Source organism: Nasonia vitripennis (assembly GCF_009193385.2).
Source record: "Nasonia vitripennis strain AsymCx chromosome 4 unlocalized genomic scaffold, Nvit_psr_1.1 chr4_random0003, whole genome shotgun sequence".
Classification (NCBI taxonomy): domain Eukaryota; kingdom Metazoa; phylum Arthropoda; class Insecta; order Hymenoptera; family Pteromalidae; genus Nasonia; species Nasonia vitripennis.
Window position 1 is genome coordinate 5,488,448 of NW_022279638.1, and position 25,022 is coordinate 5,513,469.

Below are 25,022 nucleotides of genomic sequence, written 5' to 3' on the forward strand. Positions count from 1 at the left end.
CACAAAAATGATAATAATATTAAGAAATAATTATCATTTCAAATGAATTTTGTAATAAATAATGATTAGTTGCTTTTAATAATTTTAAATAATAAAATAATTCATGCTGTAGACCTATATAAGTAGAGTGTAAAACATGTAAATATATACATGCTTAATATTAGATAAATATAAGTAAAAACTTTAAATCTAGAAAAATTAAGTTGACAATTACACAAAGTGGATTAGGCCTATTGGTGATACTACTTTTTTTTAATAAACTTTATCATTAGGATCACACGATTAACAACGAATCATTATATTTTTCTAAGTCTTATAAACATTAAATATAAACATAAATAAGTGTAAATAAATTGTAAACAAGACTTATATGAAGAATAATAATGATTTTTGAATATTATTATTAAGTAATACAACATAATTAATAGTTTATTAACAAAAAAATATCTCTCTATATACCTGAATATTTGTGTGAAAAAATAGAAAAAATTAATTTTATTACAACTATAAATCGGAATAAACATTGGGGGTTAGCGAGCGTGGCGAGCACGAGGAACCCCCCTATTATATATATATATATATATATATATATATATATATATATATATATATATATATATATATATATATGAGGCATTCTTTCCCAACGTTACACCCCTGCTGCCCACTTTTTATTTCATCTAAAAATTTTCAAAAAAATGTTAAATTTTGTAGAAAATTCTCAGCTTTCGAATGGCGAGTGGCAAAATCACCAGTGTTAATCGGATTATCCTGAAAATTCAAAAAAACCGTAAATTAAGGATGGAAAATTTATTGTAATGGCATCCTACTAATTCTGAAGTTGCTATACGAGTATTATCCAATAGGTAACAGCCTCTTTTCACTATAAAATACCTCGACGAACCGTTCAAATGGTCTCAAATTGGTTCTGGAAAAATTTGGATCCTGAATTTAAAAAAAAAATGACAAAAAGTTGTTCTTTCTGTGTAGTTATGACAATCTTGGTGTCAGAAAGAGGTATTAGACAACCTTTAGTTAACTTACAAATTTGAGAACACGTTGGAAGGTTCTCAACATCACTCCTGGTTTTGCCAAAAAGCCAAAATAATAATGCGAAGATTCATTTGAAAAATAGAAAAGATAATGACTATTTTTGTGATGATAATTCATCAATCGGATAAATTTTTCAGAAATGTCTCCACTATGAAATATGAATGAATTGATGTGACTCATAGTCAAATTCATAAATTTGTTGCATTGTAGTTCATCAGAAACAGGCCTGAGAGTTGAAATAGATCAATGAAACTGAGTGTTATTAGTAGTCATTTTTTAAAACTATTGGTCACAATATATCTTTTCTATGTTATGCTTCTAATATCTCCTGAGCTATTATACTCTATTTTTTGAAATCTTGATATGAAAATGTCGTTGTAGCGCCATCTTCAGAGTATCTTTTGATCATCATTTCTGTGTTATTAATGGGTATGAAACAGTGTTTCTTTAGAATTTCTGGAACTGGTGGAGCAGCATCAAATCTTTTGTTCAAAAATCTTTTCATTTTGTTGTGATCTTTGTCATTGTAAGATAGTAGATGAATATTTTTGGAATTTTTCTGAGCCCAGTCGATAAGTTTCTCGAATGTAATAATGGCGTCATTTGGTTTACAAAGAAGACTAGCTCGTACAGCTTCTCTTTTGAATACAGCACCTACACCATCAGAAGCCCCTTTACCGTGTGCAGTAGCATGAAAGTGCCATTCTGCTCGGACACCAAAATTCTGTTCATGATACATAAGATTCATCATCTGGTATTTATTTTTAAAATGCTGTTTAGCTCCATCGCTAAAGTAGATAACTTTACTCAGCTCAGAATTGATTTTTTTCAATTCAGGGACCAGCAACTTCTGTACAGTATATACTGCAGCTGTGTCATGGAGTGTACTATTTGACAAGAAAATGAAACTTTTGTGCTCAATTTTCAACCCATTTTTGTAGTAATACACGATAGGAAAGACTGTGCATTGGGAATTATTGAAGTGGAATCCTTGCGATGCCTCTTGTGCAACATATTTGTAATTTTCAGAAAAGTCTAACACTACGAGAAATTCTCTTTCTTCTAAATTCTCTTTCTTCTCCTGATAGTATCGAGACTGTTGTTTTGCTATGAAAGAATGAGGTTTTAGTTTGATTAATTTTTCACATAATTCATCAACGAATTCAGATGACGAACGGATTTGTGTTTCTAGAGTTGCTCTGTCAGTAGTTGTCCATACGCTAAATTGCACATGATAGATATTTTCCCTCTCCAAAAGTTCTTTCAAATGCTTATCGAACTCATTTATGCCAGGACACTTTATGCATTCACCGAGAAAACAATTTGCATCAGAATTTTGGCATACGATTTGACGTAAACAATCTTTGTAATTATGTAAAACCATATCAGAATCTGCAGTGAGCTTGTTCAAATTAACAGAGTCAATCATCAATTTGCAATTTTGATGTATCGTACAGACACACACTGAGTGCGTACCACTCGCACCAGCGAGTATACAATGCTTAGGTCGGAGCTGAGCAAATTTACTGAAACTAACTGGATATTCAGGACATAATTTACTGTAGGTATCATAAAGACTTCTTAAATCTGAAAGGAGAAGGCGTTTCTGTGACAAATGTCTACCATCATCATTTTTTACAGAAACCACATCTTTTATACCCGGCATGATTCTGCTATGTTCGTCACTATTGTAAAAATTATCTATTTGTACCACAGTATTGTTTGGCAACGGCCTGCCATTCTTAGCAGTTGTATCTGCCAAAACGCCTTTTGAAGCTTTTAAATCTCTAGCTTTCTTCGCTAACTGTCTTGAACAGTTAAATTCTCGACTAGTTTTATTAAGACTCCATGCATCTGGAACTACTGTCAAAATCGTTAATCTCAAAGGATCATTGATATCAAGAGTAGAAAACTTTGCTTTCAATCCATTCAACAGATCTTCCAACTCGATTTCTCTTTGTGACTTGACGTTAGCTTCCATTCGACTAGAAGATGATGAGGATACCCCTGGAGATTCAGGAATATTTTGTTCAGCTTTATGAGGGTTCAGCGTCAGATTCATAAAACTTGATGAATCAAACAAACCTTCATCCATTCGGGGATGTTTAATTTTCCTACACGAAGCACATATTTTAGCATTATCTGGAAAGCTTGGAAAACTTCGTTTAACCCCAATCGAAATACGCCGAAGATCTTTTCCTTTATGTCCTTCCAAATCGTAGGGATTACAACACCTATCACTGCGAATATTTGACATGTTCAAAACTATTGAGATTGTGAGATTCAGAAAGCTAATGAGATTAGTCCTGAGAAGGACCGTTGAGAGTAGTCGTGAGAAGGACTGTTGAGACTAGTCCTGAGAAGGACTGTCGAGACTAGTCCTGAGAAGGACTGTTGAGAGTAGTCGTGAGGAGGACTCGTGAGAAAAGTCCTGAAAAGGAGTGTTGGGCGTAGTCCTGAGAAGGACTGTTGAGAGTAGTCGTGAGAAGGACTGTTGGGACTAGTCCTGAAAAGGACTGTTGACAGAATTTCTATAGAGATCTGATAAGTGTAGTCCTTGAAACGACAGATTATATATTTCTGGAAAGTACTGACGAGATGGTCCTGCAAAGAACTCAACGAATGAACTTAAAAAATGAAGTATGATTTCACATTGGCCAAATCTCTCAACAATCAATTTCAAATAAAATTATTCAGAATGATGTTTTGCAGTATACACCTATGGTTTCAGAGCAGAATCAGTTAAGTCAACCAGACTTGTGTAATCAGGAAATTCAAATCATACCCGGATATTCTATTGAACATTTCATCTTGAAGATTTAGCATTCATGTACTCACGATTTTTTATTCGTGTCCATGTAATCCGATAAAATATTAGACTTATCTTGTTACGTTGGGGATTAAGATATGTGTGAGATTTAAGTGTAATAATATTTCGTTAGTTATATCATACTTTTTGGTAACAAAGTTTCATTCTTGTATCAAAATTATCCGACTGATGAATTATCATCAAAAAAATAGTCATTATCTTTTCTATTTTTCAAATGAATTTTCGCATTATTATTTTGGCTTTTTGGCAAAACCAGGAGTGATGTTGAGAACCTTCCAACGTGTTCTCAAATTTGTAAGTTAACTAAAGGTTGTCTAATACCTCTTTCTGACACCAAGATTGTCATAACTACACAGAAAGAACAACTTTTTGTCATTTTTTTTCTATTTTCAGGATCCAAATTTTTCCAGAACCAATTTGAGACCATTTGAACGGTTCGTCGAGGTATTTTATAGGGAAAAGAGGCTGTTACCTATTGGATAATACTCATATAGCAACTTCAGAATTAGTAGGATGCCATTACAATAAATTTTCCATCCTTAATTTACGTTTTTTTTTTAATTTTCAGGATAATCCGATTAACACTGGTGATTTTGCCACTCGCCATTCGAAAGCTGAGAATTTTCTACAAAATTTAACATTTTTTTGAAAATTTTTAGATGAAATAAAAAGTGGGCAGCAGGGGTGTAACGTTGGGAAAGAATGCCTCATATATATATATATATATATATATATATATATATTATAACCGGGTTCTTTACCCTGTGTAAGGAGTCAGTGACGAATTCATTAATCTATCGAATAGCGAGAGGAGTAAAAGCAGCAGCTCGTTGCAGGCTTCTTGTAGGCTGTGTGGAGCCTGGCCCGTAGCGCAGTATGCTGTACGTGCTCGTCCTCGAGCACGTGAGCCCGCGGAGGCGTCGTGAGAGACGATGCTACGTAGCTTAATCGCGGATGAAATGTATAATCGAGAGGGACGAACGCGGGGAATAGTTAGAGAGTCAGGTGCGCAATAACCAAGCGCAGGTTGAAATTCTAGTTAAATTTATATAAAACTAAGTAAAGAAAGATACAATCGCAACGATAGGCAAGAGAGAGACGAAGTAGAGCCTAATGCGGAGAGAGAGAGAGTAGCGATTACATTCGCCTTCGTGCTGGCTCGCAAGGATGCCTCGTGGCTCGACCGGAAGGGCGCAATCAGACGACCGTGGCCCACGCTGGGCAGCCAGGAAGATGCCTCGTGGCCTTGTGTGTGTGGCTGGGTGCAGCGGGAGGACGAGCGGCTATAGCTGCATAGCTCGTGACCGACGCGTGAAGATGACCGAGACCTTTTTGAGTATACCAAGAGTTCGACTGTACGGTTCGGCGCTCAGAATCGAAGTCCCTTAGCGCGGGAGCATGGGCAGCGCGGACTTTCTCCCACTCTCCCTCGCGACATACTCATACACGCGCGCGGCTCTCTCTCTCTCTCTCTCTCTCTCTCTCTCTCTCTCTCTGTGTTCGCTAGCTGGGCTTTCTGCTCTCTCACTTACCTTGTTCCTGAAATAACGTTTACGACATTACATATATATTTTTAGATATGTTTATATACAGTAATGAGGGAGAGAGACATAACGGGAGTAAGCTATTCAACTCGTTATATATATATATATATATATATATATATATATATATATATATATATATATATATATATATATATATCTACCTATATTATATAGACGTTTTGGACATACTCCCCCCCGCAGCCCCCCGTACAGCCCCCCCGCAAAATAAGGGAAAATTCTTCCATTTTTCATGTGATTTGAATAATCTGAAAAGCCCCCCCGCAGCCCCCCCGCACATTTTAGCAGCTTTTTCTTAAATATAATTTACTACTATAAAGAAAAACAAACCACCGTTAAAATATATCAGGTATAGTACTGCATTAAGATGTTGTATCAGCCTCGGGAAAATTCCACATTCTTCGTAGTAACTCTTCCAAGCCCCCATTACAAGCTCATAGCATAGTAGTATCTAAATTATATATAAGAGTAGAGATAAACCAATAGAGAGATAACTTAATAGTATATTATCACACTGTTGTGGGATCTGCTTTTCTACCTTTCTCGAGGCTTTCGCACGAGCACTGCGAGTGAGAAAATCGAGCAAGGTAGAAAAACACCTCCCACAACAGTATCATACGATATTTTATACCACGAGAGCCGAAAATTGCAATTAAAGTTTGCATTTTGAGGTTAGAGTGGTATACATTTTTTTTTCTATTTTTTCCACACCACCCATGAGGTAAATAGACAGGAGCGTTTTTTTGTAATATTTTTTGTTAAAGTTTGACTTTGTTTGAAGTAAATAATTCTTATAAGGTTTTTATTTTGCTTTTGTATTGTTAACACTTTGATGTGCGTATACTAAGCATTGACTTTTGCTTTTATATTGTTGACACTTTGATGTGTTTATACTAAGCATTGTCTTTTGCTTTTGTATTGTTATCACTTTCGCGTGTTTATATTCAGCATTGTAAAAACTTTATAAGATCATAAATGTTTTTAATTTATCAATTTCCTACTAACGTAAATAATGACGGTACGTATCAACATATATCTACGTTAGATTTTTTCGGTAAATTTGATCTATATGGTGCTTTTCTTCGTAGACAATATTCCGTTAACCAAAAAGTAATTTGTAAAAGTTGTTGCCCGCATCACAATTTTTATATTTTAATCATCACTATATCAAATTTTAATAATATGTACTATATTTAAAAACAAATTACTTACTACTTGAAAAATGATACATATATATCGATGCAAGTGGTATGAATTTAACCTCTTTTTTTGTCTTGATTAAGCTACTTCTAACAATTACGTTGAAAATTAAATTTACACTAAAACAAGAATCGGGGGGTTGGCGAGCGCAGCGAGCAGGGTGGCGGAGCCCCACTAGTATATATATATATATATATATATATATATATATATATATATATATATATATATATATATAATCAGATTATAAACTGCGACGTGTAGCTGGACGAGCAGCTCGCGAACACATACTCCTGCGCACACTAGAAGTCGCGTCGCAAAAACGTAAGCGTCATCGAGATAAGCGCGGACGATAACACAAGACGTACTGACTAGTGCGCACCGCCGCCGCGCATGCGCGATCGCGCTAGCTGACATGAGTCGGAGCGAGAGGTGGGGAGCGCGACTAGTGGGGAGCGCGCGCGTGCACTACTAGTGCGCACCACTAGTCGAGCCATGCCGCCACACTAGTGTCGCCCAGTGCGCCATCGCGAGTCCCGTGCACCATGACTGCTTCGTGACTTAAATATGACATTAGCGCCAGATAACGCGTAAGAGCAACCTCACGAATTCGCGCCATTTCTTCCTTTCTCTCTAGATGTGTGACGGATGTACCGTTTGCGTGGTTGACGCTGAAGGTGTCGCGCCGTCGAAAACGGTTATAGAGTGCGCAGATTCAGGCTTCCGGGTACGCGCAGGACTTTGAGGACGAGCGAAACTTCCTCCTCGTCCAGATTAATCTCAACCTTCAACGAGTCCTGACGTGCCGCTGCTATATATAGTTTCCGAAGTCGTTGTTGGGAGTGAAGCAGAGCTGTTGGGAGAACGTGTTGCTGAGAGAAGGAAGTAAGTCGACACAAATCCAGCTAAAATGCGATATTTATGTGTTTATTTCGTATATTGGTGGTAGCGTCGCGTCTTTGTTGAAATTATAGTCAAGATAAAATTGGTTCTCGCAGCGTCAAAACGTTGAGTCGCAGTAGATCCCTCTCGATCCCACCATTTTGTAATCGAATTATTGAGCCGCTGTTGATTGCAAAGCGATCCAGCCATTATGTTATCCGAAGTGCGTTGTGCCGCTGTTGATCACTAACCAATTCAGCAATCGTATAATTGAAGTTCGTTGTGCCGCTGTTGATCGCTAAGCGATCCAGCAACCGAATAGACTGAATATCGAGCGGCTGTCGATCTAGAAGATTCAGCTTTACTACATCGATTGCGTTGAGCCGCAGTCGATCTTAAAGATCCGGTAAAAATAAGTTTCATATTGAATGCGTCGTGTCGTCGCCGATCAGCTAATGATTCAAACGTCTCTACAATAACGGTTGGCGTAAAGCCGTCGTTGATTTCGCACGAAATCTGACCAGTTAAGCGTATTCATCCTTTAGTTGACTGTAATTCCGTAGCGACGTTAATTTGGCGCTATTTCAGGTGGGTGTTTCCTCGCGACGTTCGCCTAATTTTCGCGCTTTACAGCCAGTCAATATTTCAAGCAGTATTTGTTCGAGGCACCAGAGTTTCCGCCGATTCCAGGAAACGGAGAGGATTGAAGAACGCCATATTGGGAGACGCCGCGTCTATCGGCAGAGACACCGATGCCATTTTAACGGTGGCCGATAAAGTATCGCAGAACTGATACGGCTCAAAAACTACTACCCCATCCGATGTAAGTAGGGCTCTATTCGATTTTCAGTCAGGGCAACCTCGATTATAAATTTTCATCTCTCTTTACGAGAGCGCGCGAATGAAAATAGATAAAAATTAGATAAAAAAATATAACATTGTTGTAAATAAAAGCATATATTTTTTTTTTAATTTCGCGTATGCTGCATTCCCTTAAAAAAACGACAACGCATGATCATGGAACAAAACCTAATCGTTCGTTAGAACAAAAAAAAAATAAATAAACGCGGTAGGAAAGAAAGTGCAGCAGTAGCGCGTATAATACAAAAATCTAGAATCCGTGAGATTTGAATGTTCGCGTTACATTGTTGATGGCTCTAATCAAATGATATCTAAAACAAATATTTTAATTGAACAAAATCATATTTTACAAATATAATAGAAATAATAAAAATTAATCTATAACAAATCAAGTGTAAAAATCATGCATTTTCTTCACCAATTATAATTTATGTTAATGGCGTTATTTCTTTCTTGTAATCCAGCTTGATAATTGTTTCCTCGCTAATAAATTTGAACATTTTCGTCCTCTGGTTGTAATGGTGACACATCATCTAACATCCTGTAATCAAACAAATAATAATTAATTAAATGATTTTGAAAAATTGCTTTCTTGAAAGAAATTAAATACGTACCCATTTAGTTTTAGATAATTATGTAAAATTGCACATGTAATAATTATTTTGATAATTTTCTCTGGAGAGTAGATCAATTTTCGTGCTCTGCTCATAACGAGCCAAACACGAGTCAAGATTCCAAAACACTGTTTAATTTAAAATCTTGTTGTTATGTGCTCGTAGGTATAGTCAGTTTCTGGTGAGCCTTCTAGTGCGCCTACTATTGGAGTAAGTAAGATTGGAGAAGGTGTGTAGCCATTATCACCTATAAAAAACGAAAAATAGTTTAAATTAAAATTTTATATTAGTTTGAGTTTAAGTTCAGTTTCAAAATATCTTAGGTTAACTACAAAATGTTATTCATGTTGAGAAGAAAAACGTTACTTACCCAGGAGATAATATCGTCCTTCATTTTGGAGCACATCTACGTTGGTTCTAAGTTGTTAAGGCTCTTGTTGAATTTCACTGAATTGCCATATAAAAGAATCAGTAGCACTGCCTGGACATACTCGAATGGTTTTAATTATATTATCAGCATCTAATATCTGAAAAAATCATTTAAATTTGAGTACAATTATTGAATATAGTTACATAAAGCAATTTTTTAAAATTATAATAATTCCATCACACAGATGATACTTACAACCTGTACATTTATGAAAAGCTTCTTCATTTTGTGGTCTCTAAAATAAAACCTTGAAACAGTCAATAAGACCAAGTATATTTTGTATGCGATTATATTTAAGCGATTGCATCTCCAAAGGATTTTTCAGTGCTGTTTAATTCTGAGTTCAGTTTGAAGTTCAGAACCTTCTTTTTAAGTCAGTTAGTTCAGCTCTTATAAGGAGTGTTAGTGCTCGAAATTTTAGGCAGGCAGCGAGGCCCAAAGCTGAGTGTGTGCGAGCCTAGTGTGTGATCGTAACAACATGTTAGTGATTACATTTATATAGGACTTGATCAGCCTGCCAACATGCAACATTTCAGTAAGTCAACATTTTAGTACGCCTGTAACTGTCCGGGCTTGTGTACACCGCGAGAGACACGCGCAGAAAAACTATCGCGACTAGGGAGTACATCAAAAAAGTGATCAGCGCCAAACCAATCAGCGAGCAGCATCAGCAACGGCGACGGACTTGAGGGGGAAGCGGCAGCAGCAGCAGCGCCGGCGGACTGGAAGGGGAAGCGCAGTGGCTTGGCGCAGTAGCGCCTCAAGAAAGAAAAAGGCGCTGGCAATACGTCCAGTTTCTTACACTTGCGGTTTTAAATCAAATTCAAATTCTAAATAAAATAAAACGTAGCGAACAATTTGCCTCTTATAAAATATAAATATATATTTTAAAATTTTTTCTATTTTAACATCTGTGTAGTACAACTTCAGATGCAATACGCCCTCCGAAGCTCAAGTATACAAAACATTTTGTCAAATGGAACACTCTAGAGACATTACGTCTCAGGAGAAAGTTTCAGTTAAGACGAGCAACTCAAACAGTAATACATTTATTTGAGTAAAAATCTTTCTTAAATGAATGTAAACATAAATTCTATTCAGGTATAATAGCCTTCGCTACAATACGTTAGTCAAGAACGAAATACTTGGACATTGCTGCTCATCTCTACTTTCTTATAATACATAATAATCTTAGAGGCAATAAGTCCTTTAAGAATCACTTGTATTATAAAATTTTTGTCACACTAGAATTCTTCAAGGACACTACGTGTTAGAAGTAAATGCTAGATAAGGAGAGTATCTTAAACAGTAATATATCTGTTTAAGAAAAAAACTTGAAATAAAATACAAACACAAATTCATTTTCAGCTATATTAGTCTTGACTACAATACGTTAGCCAAGTCCAAAATAGTGATATTATATAAATTAAAATTCTAAATAAGAAGAGATTCAAATACCACGACATCCCGAACCACAAAATAATAATTTTTAAAAAGAGCTAAGTCAGAGCGTTTCAAGCCATTAAAAAAAATCTATTCCAAATTTATTTAAAATTATGTTGATTGTAACCGTTCTATAATTATTTATAGTACCAGAAAATGTTAAGCATGAAGTTGCCAACCTCTAAAAGATTTTGAAAACAGAGAATCTGCTATGTTTGCGAAACATGGGGACGGATTTAGTATACTTCGTGAACTGGGTTTACATAGAAACCTTGCTAGAAACAGCATTATAAAAAAATTACTGTTTGAAAGGTAAACAGGTTGGTCAAAGAAAGAATACGCAAGTTATGCTGGTAGATGATGAGTGAGTAATTAATTAATTATTAAATTGTTACATAGAATCAAAAATATGAATTTCGCCAATTATCATCATTATAATAATGCTTTGTAGCCTTGCTTGATTCCTTGGCCGGAATCTAGCCAATTCTGGTGTATCGGCTTAGGCGAGTGCGTGATATCGAATGACGTCTGCCGGAAACTCTCCAGAGAGCCGAGCACCTTCGTTCGTGGTGGGAGGTTCGAGAGAGCAGAGGTGGACTAGTTCGATAGCGCGTGCTATACCTCGGTATGATGTACCCAGTTTGGTACCGCCTTCAGTCATGTGTTGAGGCCATGCCAGCTGCCCCTATAGACAGGGGGCTCCGGGTAGTCGGACACATGCCGGAATGAAGAAAACTACTAAACATGGAGACCAATAACGAACATCAAGAAAATACACAGGAAATCCTGGAATTGGAAACCCTAAGGGTGCCAACAGCACAAGACGGTGGATATCCAATCCACAAAGCAAGCAGCAGTACCAGCATAGCTAGCGCCATGAGCGCAGCAGAGTACCGGTTCGAGAAGAAGGCACCGGTAGATGAAGAGAGCCAGACCATAAAGGAATGGCTAAAAGATCATGCCAGCCAGCGAGACAAGCTACTGGAAATAAGGCGCACGACCAGAGAAATGATGAAAACTCTGGAGAAGCAGAAGAACGTGAATATTACGATTAAGGATGGATTACCTATTATAGGATCCACCATAATCAAAGCTCTCACGACCCTCGACAAGATGGAAGATGCTTCAAAGAGGCAGTCCCCCCAACAACCCAGAGCGGACAATAAAAAGCCTCAGAGGACGACAAAGTCGAAGAAGAGGGAACGGGCATCATCCGACGGAGGAGATGGTACCCCCGCCCAAAAAGACAAGAAAGAGGACAGAAGGGCACCCTCCACGAGCAACAAAACTGCAGAGGCACAAGAGCCTTGGCAACTAGCGTCAGGGAGAAAGGCGAAGAAGAAGGAGAAGAAAAATCAGGAGCAAGACCAGCCTCAACAACTGAGGAAAAAGGCAGAGGATCAAGGCAAGAGTAAAGCCGGAGGAGCTGAATACGGAGGTTAAGTATCTCAGCAAGACAAAAGAGGGCGGCGTTCTGATTGGCGTAGGTAAGAGTGATGATAAAATGGAATCACTTAAAACGGCCATCCAAACCGCCATTGGAAAGGCAGGCACAGTCAGGGGAAAGATCTCCAGAATCATACTGGAATTTAGGGACATCGACAGTCTTACGACGCAGGACGATGTCCGCAGTGCTATCACAGCCGAGACGGGCGAAGAAGATGCCAAAGTCCATCTGTTCGAGCCGAACACGAGGGAGCAGAGGGTAGCAGTGACAGAAATAGATCAGATTAAGGCCACCACTCTGCTCAAAAAAGGGAAGATCCGTATCGGCTGGATAAACTGCCGAGTGAGGGTTCGCGCGAACCCCACGCGATGTTATCGCTGCCTCGGTTACGGACACGTAAAGGCGAGATGTAAAGGACCCGACAGGAGCGCCAACTGCTGGAAGTGTGGCGCGAGTGGGCACAGGGCAGCACTATGCACTGTGCCAACTCAACAAAAGAGATGTTTCTTATGCAAAGACGCTAAGATGGTCGAGGATAAGACAGTGCATGCACCAGGCACCGGTACGTACGCGGTCTTCCGGGCGGCCTTAAAAGCGGGAAAAACGCAAGGATAATGGCGCGGATACTTGAAGGCAACCTGCACAAAAGTAAGCTCGCCCACGAACTCCTACCGCAATTTGTCGCAGAGGAGAAAGCGGACATCCTCCTGGTAAGCGAACAGTTCACGGATCGAGACACACCCGGTTGGGTGTCCAACGATGCAAGGACCGTCGCAGTCTGGGTGCCGAGGCGCGGAATCGCAGAATCAGGGACGGGGGGGGGGGGGTGACTACGTACGGGTAAGGGTGGGCCGCATCACTTGCTTCAGCGTATATCTCTCACGGAACCTTACTGCGGCGGATTTCGCGATACGACTAGGGGTGCTAGAGGACGCAATAAGAGACGTATCCGGGGAACTCGTCATTGGGGACGACTTCAACGCGAGGGCCACGGAATGGGGTATGACGACAACGAATTGCAGAGGCAGGGCCATCCTCGAGATGGCAGCTCGACTAAGCTTAGTGGTAGCAAACGAGGGAAACACCACTACCTATCGCAGACCAGGTTTTGGGGAATCTATACCGGACGTAACTTTCGCAAGCGAAACGACAATCCGCAAAATCAGGGATTGGCATGTCATGGAGGAATATACTGCAAGTGACCACCAGTATATACTTTTTGACATCCAGGACGACCACAGAAACAGGACCAGAGAAAGAAAAAAGCAGACGCCACGGTGGAATACCCGGCGCATGAACCAGGACAAACTTGCTGAAGAGATGCAAAGGGCGGAGCTCCCACCAATTGGGCTCCCTCAGCAACTGAGCGGACGCGAAAAAGCTGAAGCACTAGTAGAACGTACAACACGTCTCATCACGGAGTTGTGCGACGCAGCTATGTCAGGGGTGTCTTGCGGCCATATAAGACACCCGGTATACTGGTGGACGGAGGAAATCGCAAAACTCAGAAAAGATTGCTTTCACGCTAGGAAGGAGGCTCAAAAAGCTCTGAAAAGACAAAAACCTGAAGCCCAGGACTTGTACGAGAGACACGACCAGGCGCGAAAAAGGCTGAGGGACGCGATAAAGGAAAGTAAGCGACGCTGTTGGGCAAAGATTGTCAACGAAGTGGAGAAAGATCCGTTTGGCGACCGATATGCGATCGTTACCCGAAAGATAGGAGAAATGAAACAAACGGAGCCCATGGAGGCAGAAGTGATAAAAAAGGTAATCGATGGGCTGTTTCCCACAAACCCCATCAGACCTCAGGCAGAAAGAACGAATGTGCCGATAGACGAGATACCCCCTTTCACCGAGGGCGAGCTTATGGCGGCAACCTCATCCCTGAAAAGCGGCAGAGCACCAGGACTGGATGGTATTCCGGTGGAAATGCTGAAAGTCGTCGCATTCCAACGGCCGGAGCTGCTACTGGAAATGTACAATCTGTGCCTGATACAGGGTGTATTCAGCTGGAGATGGAAAAGGGCAAGATTAGTCCTTATCGAAAAACCGAAAAAAGAAGCGGACGCGGACACTTCTTATAGACCATTGAGTCTGTTGGATACGATGGGAAAGCTGGAGGAAGCGCTGATTAAACTGCGAATACTTAGCGCCGTACGCGAAGCGGGAGAGGTTAGACACGCGACTAGAGACATCGTAGTTTTGGTAACGTTAGATGTAAAAAACGCGTTCATTCAAGCAAGATGGACCGACATACATGATGCCTTAGTGTCTTTCGGTGTGCCGCAATACATTATGCGTCTTACGGAAGATTATCTGAGGGATCGGGTTATAGAGTATGACACGAAGCAGGGACGTAGAAGAAGACCTATAACTGCAGGAGTAGCACAGGATTCGATCTTAGGGCCGGACTTCTGGGGCATCTCGTACGACGGGCTTCTAAAACTCGAAATGCCGGGAGGCGTGATGCTTGTGGGATACGCAGACGACGTAGCCGCGGTTATAACGGCACATAACGTGGACATCGCGCAAGCGAAACTAAACGCGATAATGAGTAGAATGCTATGGTGGATGTCAAAGCACGGCTTGACTTTATCGCTTAACAAGACCGAAATAGTCCTCCTGACAGGAAAGCGCATACCTACCATCATACCGATGAAGGTAGGCGGCGAGACTATAACGACGAAACCATCAACAAAGTATCTAGGGGTAACTCTGGATACGAAGCTGAACTACGGAGAACATCTAAATCGCGTCTGTAAAATAGCCATGACTAGGATAGGTCAGCTTAGCCGACTCATGGCGACCACCAACTCTATTCTATTATACAGAGCAGAGGTGTGGGCCGACGCGATGAGTATGAATAAGTATCGGAACAAGATAACGGCTGTACAGCGAAGGGGGGCCCTTAGAATAGCATGCTCCTACCGGACGGTCGCGGCCGAGGCATCGATGGTAATCGCGGGGGGTAATCCCCGTGGATCTTCTCGCTACTGAACGCAAGTGGATCTACGAGGCTCGATTAGCGACGAATAGCATCTCGATCGCCGCGGAAGAAAGAGAAAAACAATGCGCAATTGGCAGACTAGGTGGACCGAATGTCCAAAGGCTAGGTGGACTAGGATCCTTATTAAAGATGTATGCCCGTGGGTGGACAGGAAATGGGGGGAGGTCAACTTTTACCTCACCCAGTTTCTCTCAGGTCACGGATACTTTAGAAGCTACCTGTTCGCGATGAACAGGGTGGCATCACCGGGGTGTAAGTACTGCGGTGACGAACGGGAAGACGTGAGACACACGTTTTTTGACTGCCCCCGCTGGGCCGAGAAACGTAGAGTACTGGAGCTGACGATAGGGGCGTTCACGCCAGAGACTGTAGCTGAAACGATGCTTGATAGTAAGCAGAACTGGGATGATTTAACGGCGTACGTTGAGACGGTTCTCCGCGCGAAGAACAATAACGCTTGCTTGCAAGACTAGTTGTCGGCTAGAATAACTTAAGACAGGCGACCCCCCGAAGGAATGCGAAAGCGGATACCGGGGGGGGGGGGGGGGTTCGCAGCCTTCTGAGAGCGGGAGTTTGAGTGAGTATACGTGGTGTTGTCCCACACCAGGAGAGCCTCACACACGGAAAGTCTCGCACGGCTCCTGTCATGGTGCATTAAGTATTCCTCCAACTCTCCGGATAAACAAAAAAAAAGCCTTGCTCGATACGCCAATTTATTATTGTTATATTTGAAATGTAATAATTTTTTAGATTAATATTATATAGAATTTATTTGAATATAACAGTAATTTTTATTATAAAAATGAATTATTCACAAAATCAAATACTTTTTACAATTTATTCAAACTAAATTTATTACTTTTTACACACTATTTCAACATTTTTCACTTTTTAATATTCGCATTATTTTGTTTAAAATTATTTCAATTTTTGTTAAATCTTTTCATTAAAGGGAAAGAAAAATTGATTTTTTTGTAGCCTATACTTCATATTTCGACATTTAGCGATATTGTACCTTGGATGATAAGTTGCTTATTTGCTGTTTTGCGTTGTTGGTAGGTTGGTACTACTGCACCTAAAGATTTATCTCCCGGCGAATTTTTGCTGAGGTAATTGTTCCGTGAGTTACCGAATACCGATACTCGATCTGATAGATTATATAAATAATCTTATTTCAGTGACAATCATTCACAGAATTATATTTTTTGTAACCATAAATTGTTATTTATTCATTTTGTATAAAACTGTGGAAAATAAAAGTAAAAATAAATAATTAAATGAATTTAAATCTTCCCATTTCGGTTGGTTGTACTCCACTACACCTGGCCATCGAGTCGCTGAACTTTGACAGGTGTTTCTCAATCTTTTGATTCCTGATTAAGCTGCAGTACAGGAGATGACTCGAGAGGGAGGCCGTTACTGGAGGAAGCTAAGGCGACTTTGAGCTTGGCCCGAGAAACTCTGGCAGCGACGTTCTGACTTACTGTGATCTCAGTGACGCCCCAGGGTGCTGAAAGACTGGAACCCTGCAAGGTGGACGCGGCGAGAATAGGTTCCTACCCATCAGTTTACCAGACTATCCCGTGCGAGAGCGTTAGCGTAAACAAACGTTCAATGTGCACATGGCCGGCCATCACTTGTGCTCCAGGTGCTATCGCGATTCCGTTGCTCTACGTCTGAGGCTGAAGAAGGAGTTCAGGACTGCTGACCCGTTCAAAACAAACCTGAACTTCAGGCTGCCTGAAAAATAGCCTTTCCAGCTAAGCGAGCAGCATCTGTACGCAAGGCGGTAAGTTCTGGAACGGTATCTAGGAAAAATCCACCTTAAGGTACCGTCGACATAAAGGTTTTTTTCTGCTTAATCGAGAAGACGACACCGTTATCATTGGCCGTGTCTGTTGTCGCGTTGGTCTCGATACCAAACGTTCTACTCCTTTCTTTGGGATTATGCATAATTAAGAATGCGTCGGAATATTTAACAGTACTATAAAATGATACCGCTTTAAAAATGCTACACTGAAAAAATAATTTGTAAATCTACAAATCTCAGAGTAGAAAATTAAAAGTCTCATTTTAAGAGTAGTAGAATTAAAATGTTTTTACTCTGAGATTTGTAGATTAACGAATCAGTTCTTTCAGTGTATCCCATTTAAAGCAGTACCTTTTTATAGTACTATTAAATAGCCCGACGCATTCTTAATTATGCAACGCGTGTTATGCTGCACGACAATCCCACATATCTGTATGCGCCATAAATTCTGTCTAGAGATATGACCTCGATAGACCCCCTAACGAAATTTAAAACTTCGATTTGAGTTTTATTGCTAATCAGCCCAAAACATATTAGGCAGATTTTATAAGCTGATATAAGGTTTATTAGGCTTGATAGAACACAAACAGATTTTCAGACCTATACGCTTATAGCATGCTATGAGCGTACTGAAAAGAACTTGTGCACATAATCCTATAACCCATAAATAACATAAAGCAATACAACTTATTTTGTTTAAAATCATGTGACTTCTACTGCAAGGTGGATCCAATTTACAGACTTGGCATGCTCGAAGCTTTTGTCATAAGAAACACTTTCACCATTGGAAACCCAAAATTACCTTCGCGTACGCTAAGTACTAGACTCGTATAGCTTATATTCTAATATAGCAATATGAAACAAGCTATATGAGTCAAAATAAACTTTTTTTCATATTCTACAGAAAATTTACAGAAAAAGGTATTTATGTGTTTTTACCTAAAATGCTTCTGTTTTGAGTTTTTTGTCTACTGTTTTTCTCTTTTCAACTTATCTCCTTTACGTCCGTAATATTTTGGCATACCTGGTGCAAGAGATCACCGGTTTAGAACCCAGCTAAAATATATAAATCCCCTGAGTATACGAATCTACAGATTCCTACCATACCCCCTCATAACTCCTCTAATCTTGTATCAGTTTAGATACTAGATACTTTTAGCCTTGCACAAGATCTTCATTGCGGCGTGGTTGGTAGTACATGTATTCTAAGTCATGACTGGCTGTTGATAATTGACTTTTGGTGAATTTTTAACTTAATCTAATCTTGAAAATAGTATATTCCGCACCAAGGGAAGGAAAGAACTTCCGAGTGCAGATAATAACATGTGTAAATTAACACCCGAGCTGAAGGTGATAATATAGCCTCGCCAGTATGCCTTACGTCCGCGGTATACTATTTTTTGCAACAACCGGCCAAAAGCACCACATTTCCTTTTGGGCGCTGGGAGGGAATACGGTACTTTTAGTCTAGCATTTCGAAAATTTAAAAATGTTTTCAGACTAGTGTATAAGTGTTATTAATCCAAACTATTTGGTATGTAGGTACATATTGAAATAAGATTTGAACGAGGTGAACATGGAGATGGTGATCCCTTTGACGGTCCTGGTGGCACACTAGCACATGCTTATTTTCCTGTGTATGGAGGAGACGCACATTTTGATGACACTGAACAATGGACAATAAATAGTTTCCGAGGCACTAATTTATTTCAAGTAGCTGCTCATGAGTTTGGCCACTCTCTTGGGCTAAGTCACAGTGACGTTAAATCTGCCCTCATGGCACCATTTTACAGAGGGTATGACCCAGACTTTTTATTGGAAAGTGATGACATTCAAGGCATACAGGTGATTTTATATACTTTTCTTTATTAATTTATTATTCTTTGACCTAATAACCTTGAACATAGTACAGCCTAAAGAGGTCCTATTACCGTGTATATAATTAATCACTACTACGAATTCATTGGCACTTAGCATTCTCCGAAGTAATATGTCGTCCCTATATGTTATTACATATATATTGTTTGAATAACGAATATTTAGTCCAAATAAAATCTACAAAAATTGATATCTGATAATTGAATGGATTTCTAATACATGGGACTGCAAGAAAGATAACTGTAAAAAAGATTTCATTGCTGACCGAATATTACGAAAATTATTGCAAATATTAATACCGATATAGTATATTGTGTACCAAGGGCGTAAAGTAGGCAGTTTTTCAGTACATGTTTTAATCATTTTTACGAATTTTTCAAAAAGCAGGCAAATAGACTACTTTAGGGCCCTTTTTAGGTTTAAAAATGCTGAAATCGTGCATGTGTTACAAAATAGTATATTGTGTACCAAGGGCGTGAAGTTGCCTTTTTTAGGCCAAGTGTGGAGTTTGCAGTACGAGCCTCAGACGAAAACTGCAACCACACGGGGCCTATCTAGTCCTTGGTCCATACCATATTTTTTGTAACACAAGTACGGATTTTCGCGTTTTTTTTAGCATATCGAGTGGGACTGATGCAACTTCTTTCATATATATATATATTGGGCTGAAATTTTGCATGGTGATATGTTTCAATCTGTTAAAATAGTATATCCACTTGTCTTTATCTTAAGTGCTTAAAATAAGCATCTACACTACAAATTAAACATCTTGCACGAATACACTGAATATAAGGCACTATAACGATAAATACTGCCTGCGACTGACTCGTATACTGAGTTGGGAATATCTGTCAAGATCATCACTTTTACACTTCATCATTAATAATCTTGAATACACAAATTTCACCTAATATTTCTAATATCTAAACCCACATAAAAAGTGTACATTTCAGTGTGAGTGTTGAGTGTAGTCATGTTTGTATATATGCATGAATTATGTGTAAGGTTAGATTGCTATTCCTAACATATTACCTTTTATTTTCTAAATTTTGTTGTAAAAACCTTTTTTTTAACGTCAATGATTTTAAAATTTACTGATTTAAAGTAAATTTGATTATTAAGTTTATGAATTTTAGGTTATAAACCCCTTAGTGGATCAAGTACTCAACATAATGTAGGCATATTATGTTAAAGTATCCTGATATATTATGCTAAGAAAATATGGCCACTAGATATCGACAGGCCATATCTTATGGCGTATTTTCTACGAGGGTATGCACTACCTGCACCCCATCATTATGTATTTTATTTTTAGAACAAGTTTTATAGGTATTTCAATAAGTTCGCTCAAAAAGACATCAAATCTCTAAAAAAAAACTTAACCAAAGTAAAAAGGTTAGGCGCGTTTGATGTTTTGCGTATCATCATGCATGTCAATGATTTTGTTTACAGTGAAATTACAGATTAAAAAACAACTGAGATCAATTATAAAAAGTCAAGTTTACAATCATATTATTTTATTTATAATATGGAAAACGAAAAATCATTATGTTTAATTGAGGTCTGAGTCGAATGAGTGGTAATTTAAACTTAAGTAATATATTGATCAATTACAAATAACTCAAAAGATATTTACTACGTAACTTGCCATGCCCCTCACATTTTGTTCATGGTGCATATTTGTTCACGGAGTGGTCTTATTGTAAGTGTACCTTTCTGCATATTTTATTTGTCTCCAGTAGCCGCCGGAAAGTCTCTTGAAACTACTATCGCCTTTGTATATTTTTAATTGGAATCCCGCACTGAGGTTAATAATATAAATTAATCCTCTCTTGACAGTTGGCTAAATAAGACGTCACTCCTATAGTTATGGTTGTATCGCAGACTAATATTTCGCTGCGCTATTGAGTGGTGCGATTCAATTCTTATGAAACGAAAAGAGGAAGAGAGAAAAAGAGAAGTGATGCGCAATAGAGGCGTTCAGCCTGTTTAATAATGTGTCACCTACCTTTCTGTATTTTCTACTACTGATCTGCTCTGCTCCCAGCACGTCCTCTCAGTGGCGTCGATTTGGCTACCAAAGCAGATGGGTTTCGATTTCGAATAGGTACGTCAGGGATCAGGAGTTTTAGGGTTAAATGTGCACTCGCGATTTAATTTTAATAAAATTTATTCAATTGCCACGCGATTTGGAATTAACGCTCGCTCGCAACTATCTAACGTCTTGCGAATTATTCTAGATTTTCAAGAATGACAATGTAAGTATCTAACGTCTTGCGAATTATTCTAGATTTTCAAGAATGACAATGTAAGTATGTTAAAATTTTATAAGTCCACACACTGTTGAAATATACCGGACCGAATTCGGGCAGAGCTTTCGCGTGGCGATGATTTTCGAAGCAGACTGAGAACGTGAGGACCCGTTGCTGGGTTCTTTTATGCTCTCGTAGCAGAGACGATCTCCAATTTTTCGTCTCCATGGTGGGGTGGATGTTTGGCCAATTAGGAGGCCTAGATGAAGCTCCTCGCCTTATTTGGAGCGTTTAATGCATGTGACGTTGCAGGGAGGACCAATCAGAAAACCAGAGTAAAAATCCTCTCCTCTAGTACATCGAGTCCCCTTGTGCTCTTCTCCTGTCAAACTGGCCTCTGATTTACCCTCCTTATCTACAGGCTCATAGAAGCTTCTTCTATGGATTTTGAGCCGACTTGCGCGGTGTCCTTTTTGGGGGCTCCTCGAGCTTCCAGCACGCGTGACTTATGTGTCACTTGCCGATAGCGCTGCGCGCTCCGTGGGTTTCCCCTTCATTGCACGTGCATCGCTTTCGGGTATGCGCGGTCCATGACGTACAGTAAGCTTCTTGTTTTTTCTACTTGCGTCTGCTGTGTTCCCGCCGTGGGTTCGTAATGTGTGCGTGCATATCGGTGTGCTTCGCTTCGTCTTATGCCTCCACTGTGGAGCCGCAATGTGTGCGTGCATATCGGTGTGCTTCGCTTCGTCTTATGCCTCCACTGTGGAGCCGCAATGTGTGCGTGCATATCGGTGTGCTTCGCTTTGTCTTATGCCTTCTCTGTAGAGCCGCAATGTGTGCGTGCGTAACGGTGTTCTTTACTTGGTCTTATGCCTCTGCTGTGGAGTCGCAATGTGTGCGTGCATATTGGTGTTCTTTACTTGGTCTTATGCCTCCGCGATGCAGCCGCAATGTGTGCATATGTATGGGTGTTTTATTTTATCCTGATTATTCTACATGAATTTACTATTATTATTGATTTTCCTTACTGATTTGACTTCGAGTTTAATTATATTTTTATCTTTACTTCGTCTTACGTTGTCGTTCCTTATTCTTATTTATTTAATTAATTATTGATTTTGTCTATTTAATTGAGTTTTCTATATCTTATTATACACCGCATTCTAGTGGAAAGGGTGTCTATTGATTTATTTTATAATAACTAACCATACTTGTTTTTAATATATCAAAAATGCGAAAGAATTAAGTGAGCATTTCACATATTTGAACTATAAATTTTGTTAAAGGAAGCTACGTGCCAAAGAATGGGCAGCGGTTTTTTCAATAACTATATAATATTACTCAATAACAATACATTCTTTAAATTTAATTTAAATTTAAATAATATGTGTTATGTTTCAATGTTATGATGTAATTACTTCTAATTTTAAAATAAAATTATATTTTAATAATGGTGTATTATTTTATTTTTGTTTTTGTTTCATATTTCTATTATTATAAATTTGTGGATTATTTATATTTAAAACTTAATTAATAGATTCTAGCTGTAAATTCACTCGCTAACGCTCACTGGTTATAATTGAACATTGATTGAATTTAATAATATTTCTTAGTTGTCTTTGTAGTCAATGAAATTTAAGTAACACTAACTGTCGTTTTTACACTAAAACGCGGTCTTCTGTAGTTCGTATTAGATGAAATGTCTACAAATGCTTCACAACTGTTATAATGTATTTATCTTAACTAAAACTGACAACTACGATTTGAGATTAGGTCACTGCAGTCCTTTTTTTTTGCTGTAACATTTTCAATACAAAGTTTTTCAACAAATTAGTTAGACTTACAACAGTTAGATTTAGTATAATTTATGAATCAAAACTGTTCGTTATTTTCCTCAATAATACTAAATTGTAAATTTTATTATCATCTGCAAATCGCCATTGGAAGCGCTAAGATTTAGTTCATTATTTTGTTTATTATTTATATTAAATAATAAACAAAATAATAATTAATAAAATAAGATTATAATTTGTAAAGGGCGGATATAGCACCCGTAAGAGCTAGTCTAGCAATCTCTGATAATGCAATCAATGAAGAATGATGGAATCGTCAATAACAGCAAATTTTCTAACCACAAAAATATTATATGTAGTAACGATATTTTATCAGATAATTTAACAAGTAATCAAATAAGACAATCAAAAAATAACAGAGAAAGCTTAATCTTGTTAACTCTAAAAATGTGCATATTAAAAAAAGTACAACTAACTCAAAATCAACCCTGATAGAAACGATCAGCATGTCATACCCATAATATGCCATATTTTATGGGCTATGGCGATAATATTTCGATGGATATGGCTTGGTACACGGTGTGGTCTGGTCTAAGGAAAAATATATCATGATAACACCCCTAATATCTAGGACAAATTTTACCAGAAGAAAGTAAGATTCCAAAACACAAATGAATGATGTCTAGGTCTTCGGGCTCGCCGATGATTCAGGATCTGCATATTGGATCTGTTTTTCGTCGATATCTCGTAAAGGAAGGCTTTTCGTAAAAAACGAACGAAATTTTCGCCTCATATATGGGGCTCGAATATCGTCAGATTTTTCAATTTTGAGGTTAGGAATCCTTGTTTCATCAATATATCGTAAAGCCTTTCTTATACATAAATATATACATATATACATATTTTATTGTTAAAATATCAAAATATTTAAAATTATGTACAATCCTAATTGCATTTAATACTAAAAATCACATCAATATAAATCATTTCCAAAAATGTACATTTAAATAAATATTTAACGCAGTATACAGTTGAACACACTTCAACGTTAACGTGACAGTTAAATTTTAATAATTAGTATGGGCCCCTAGTGGAAATAAAAAATGTGTAATAAAATATAAGAAAATGTAACAAATCGTACTATTTTGTATGTTTTTGTTGGATTTCGGCCTTTTTTTTACGTTTTATTATAGTTTGCTACATTTTATTATATTTTTCACATTTTATTACAATTTATTAAAAATCCATTGATCCAGGATTTTATGGGGGTCTCTTTTTTGAAATGACAAATGTAACAATACGTAAAAAAGTATAACAAAATGCAAAAAATTGTCTGTAAGCGTAATATTATATAAGAAAATGGCGACTTTTTTATTTTCTTACTTCTGCTTACATCCTTCTACTTTTTCTTACAATTTCTTATGCATTGTTACATTTTATTATAAAATTAATAATTACAAAAATATATTGACTATATTAGGCAGTAAAATAACATATGTAATAAAATGTAATAAAATATGAAAAAAGTTAACAAATCTGAAAATGTAAGAAAGTGTACAAAAACGTATGAGAAAAAAGGTTCGAAGTCCAACAAAAAGGTACAGTTTATTACATTTTCTTACATTTTTTTACATTTTATTACAATTTATAACCTTTTTTTTCCACTAGGGGCTGTATGAAAAAACAAATCAATTATCTATTGATCTATGAGCTGTGTATTTTATAATATATTATCTATTGATCTTTTATCGATTATACTGTTTTAATCAAATTTTCATTTTAGCGAAGTTTCTTTTGCTATTTTGATTTGATAAGATACAATGACATTGTTATCTACATCGATCGATCGATCGTTTGATTCTTTTAAAATGATAAATACAATTATTAGTTGTTTTATCAGCTGAACTTATTATTTTATCATCTATATTATTTTTTGATTAATTTTTAGCAGTTACTT

At 38.0% G+C, this 25,022-nt stretch overlaps 1 protein-coding gene and 1 long non-coding RNA gene across 9 annotated transcripts in view; one reads left to right on the forward strand and one right to left on the reverse strand.

Moving 5' to 3' along the window:
- The window catches only part of Mmp1 (matrix metalloproteinase 1), a 330,832-nt gene that overhangs the window by 247,480 nt on the left and 58,330 nt on the right, over nt 1-25,022 (forward strand). For all 8 annotated transcript variants that reach the window (XM_031928038.2, XM_032601880.1, XM_031928035.1 and 5 more), the window contains 1 exon segment: nt 18,685-18,987. In XM_031928038.2, coding sequence (XP_031783898.1) covers nt 18,685-18,987 — 303 coding nt within the window.
- LOC116417024 lies at nt 8,608-9,528 on the reverse strand. The gene is made up of 3 exons (XR_004227316.2): nt 9,376-9,528; nt 9,006-9,252; nt 8,608-8,932 (listed from the first exon to the last, which is right to left on the reverse strand). It is a non-coding gene; the product is annotated as an uncharacterized LOC116417024 (long non-coding RNA).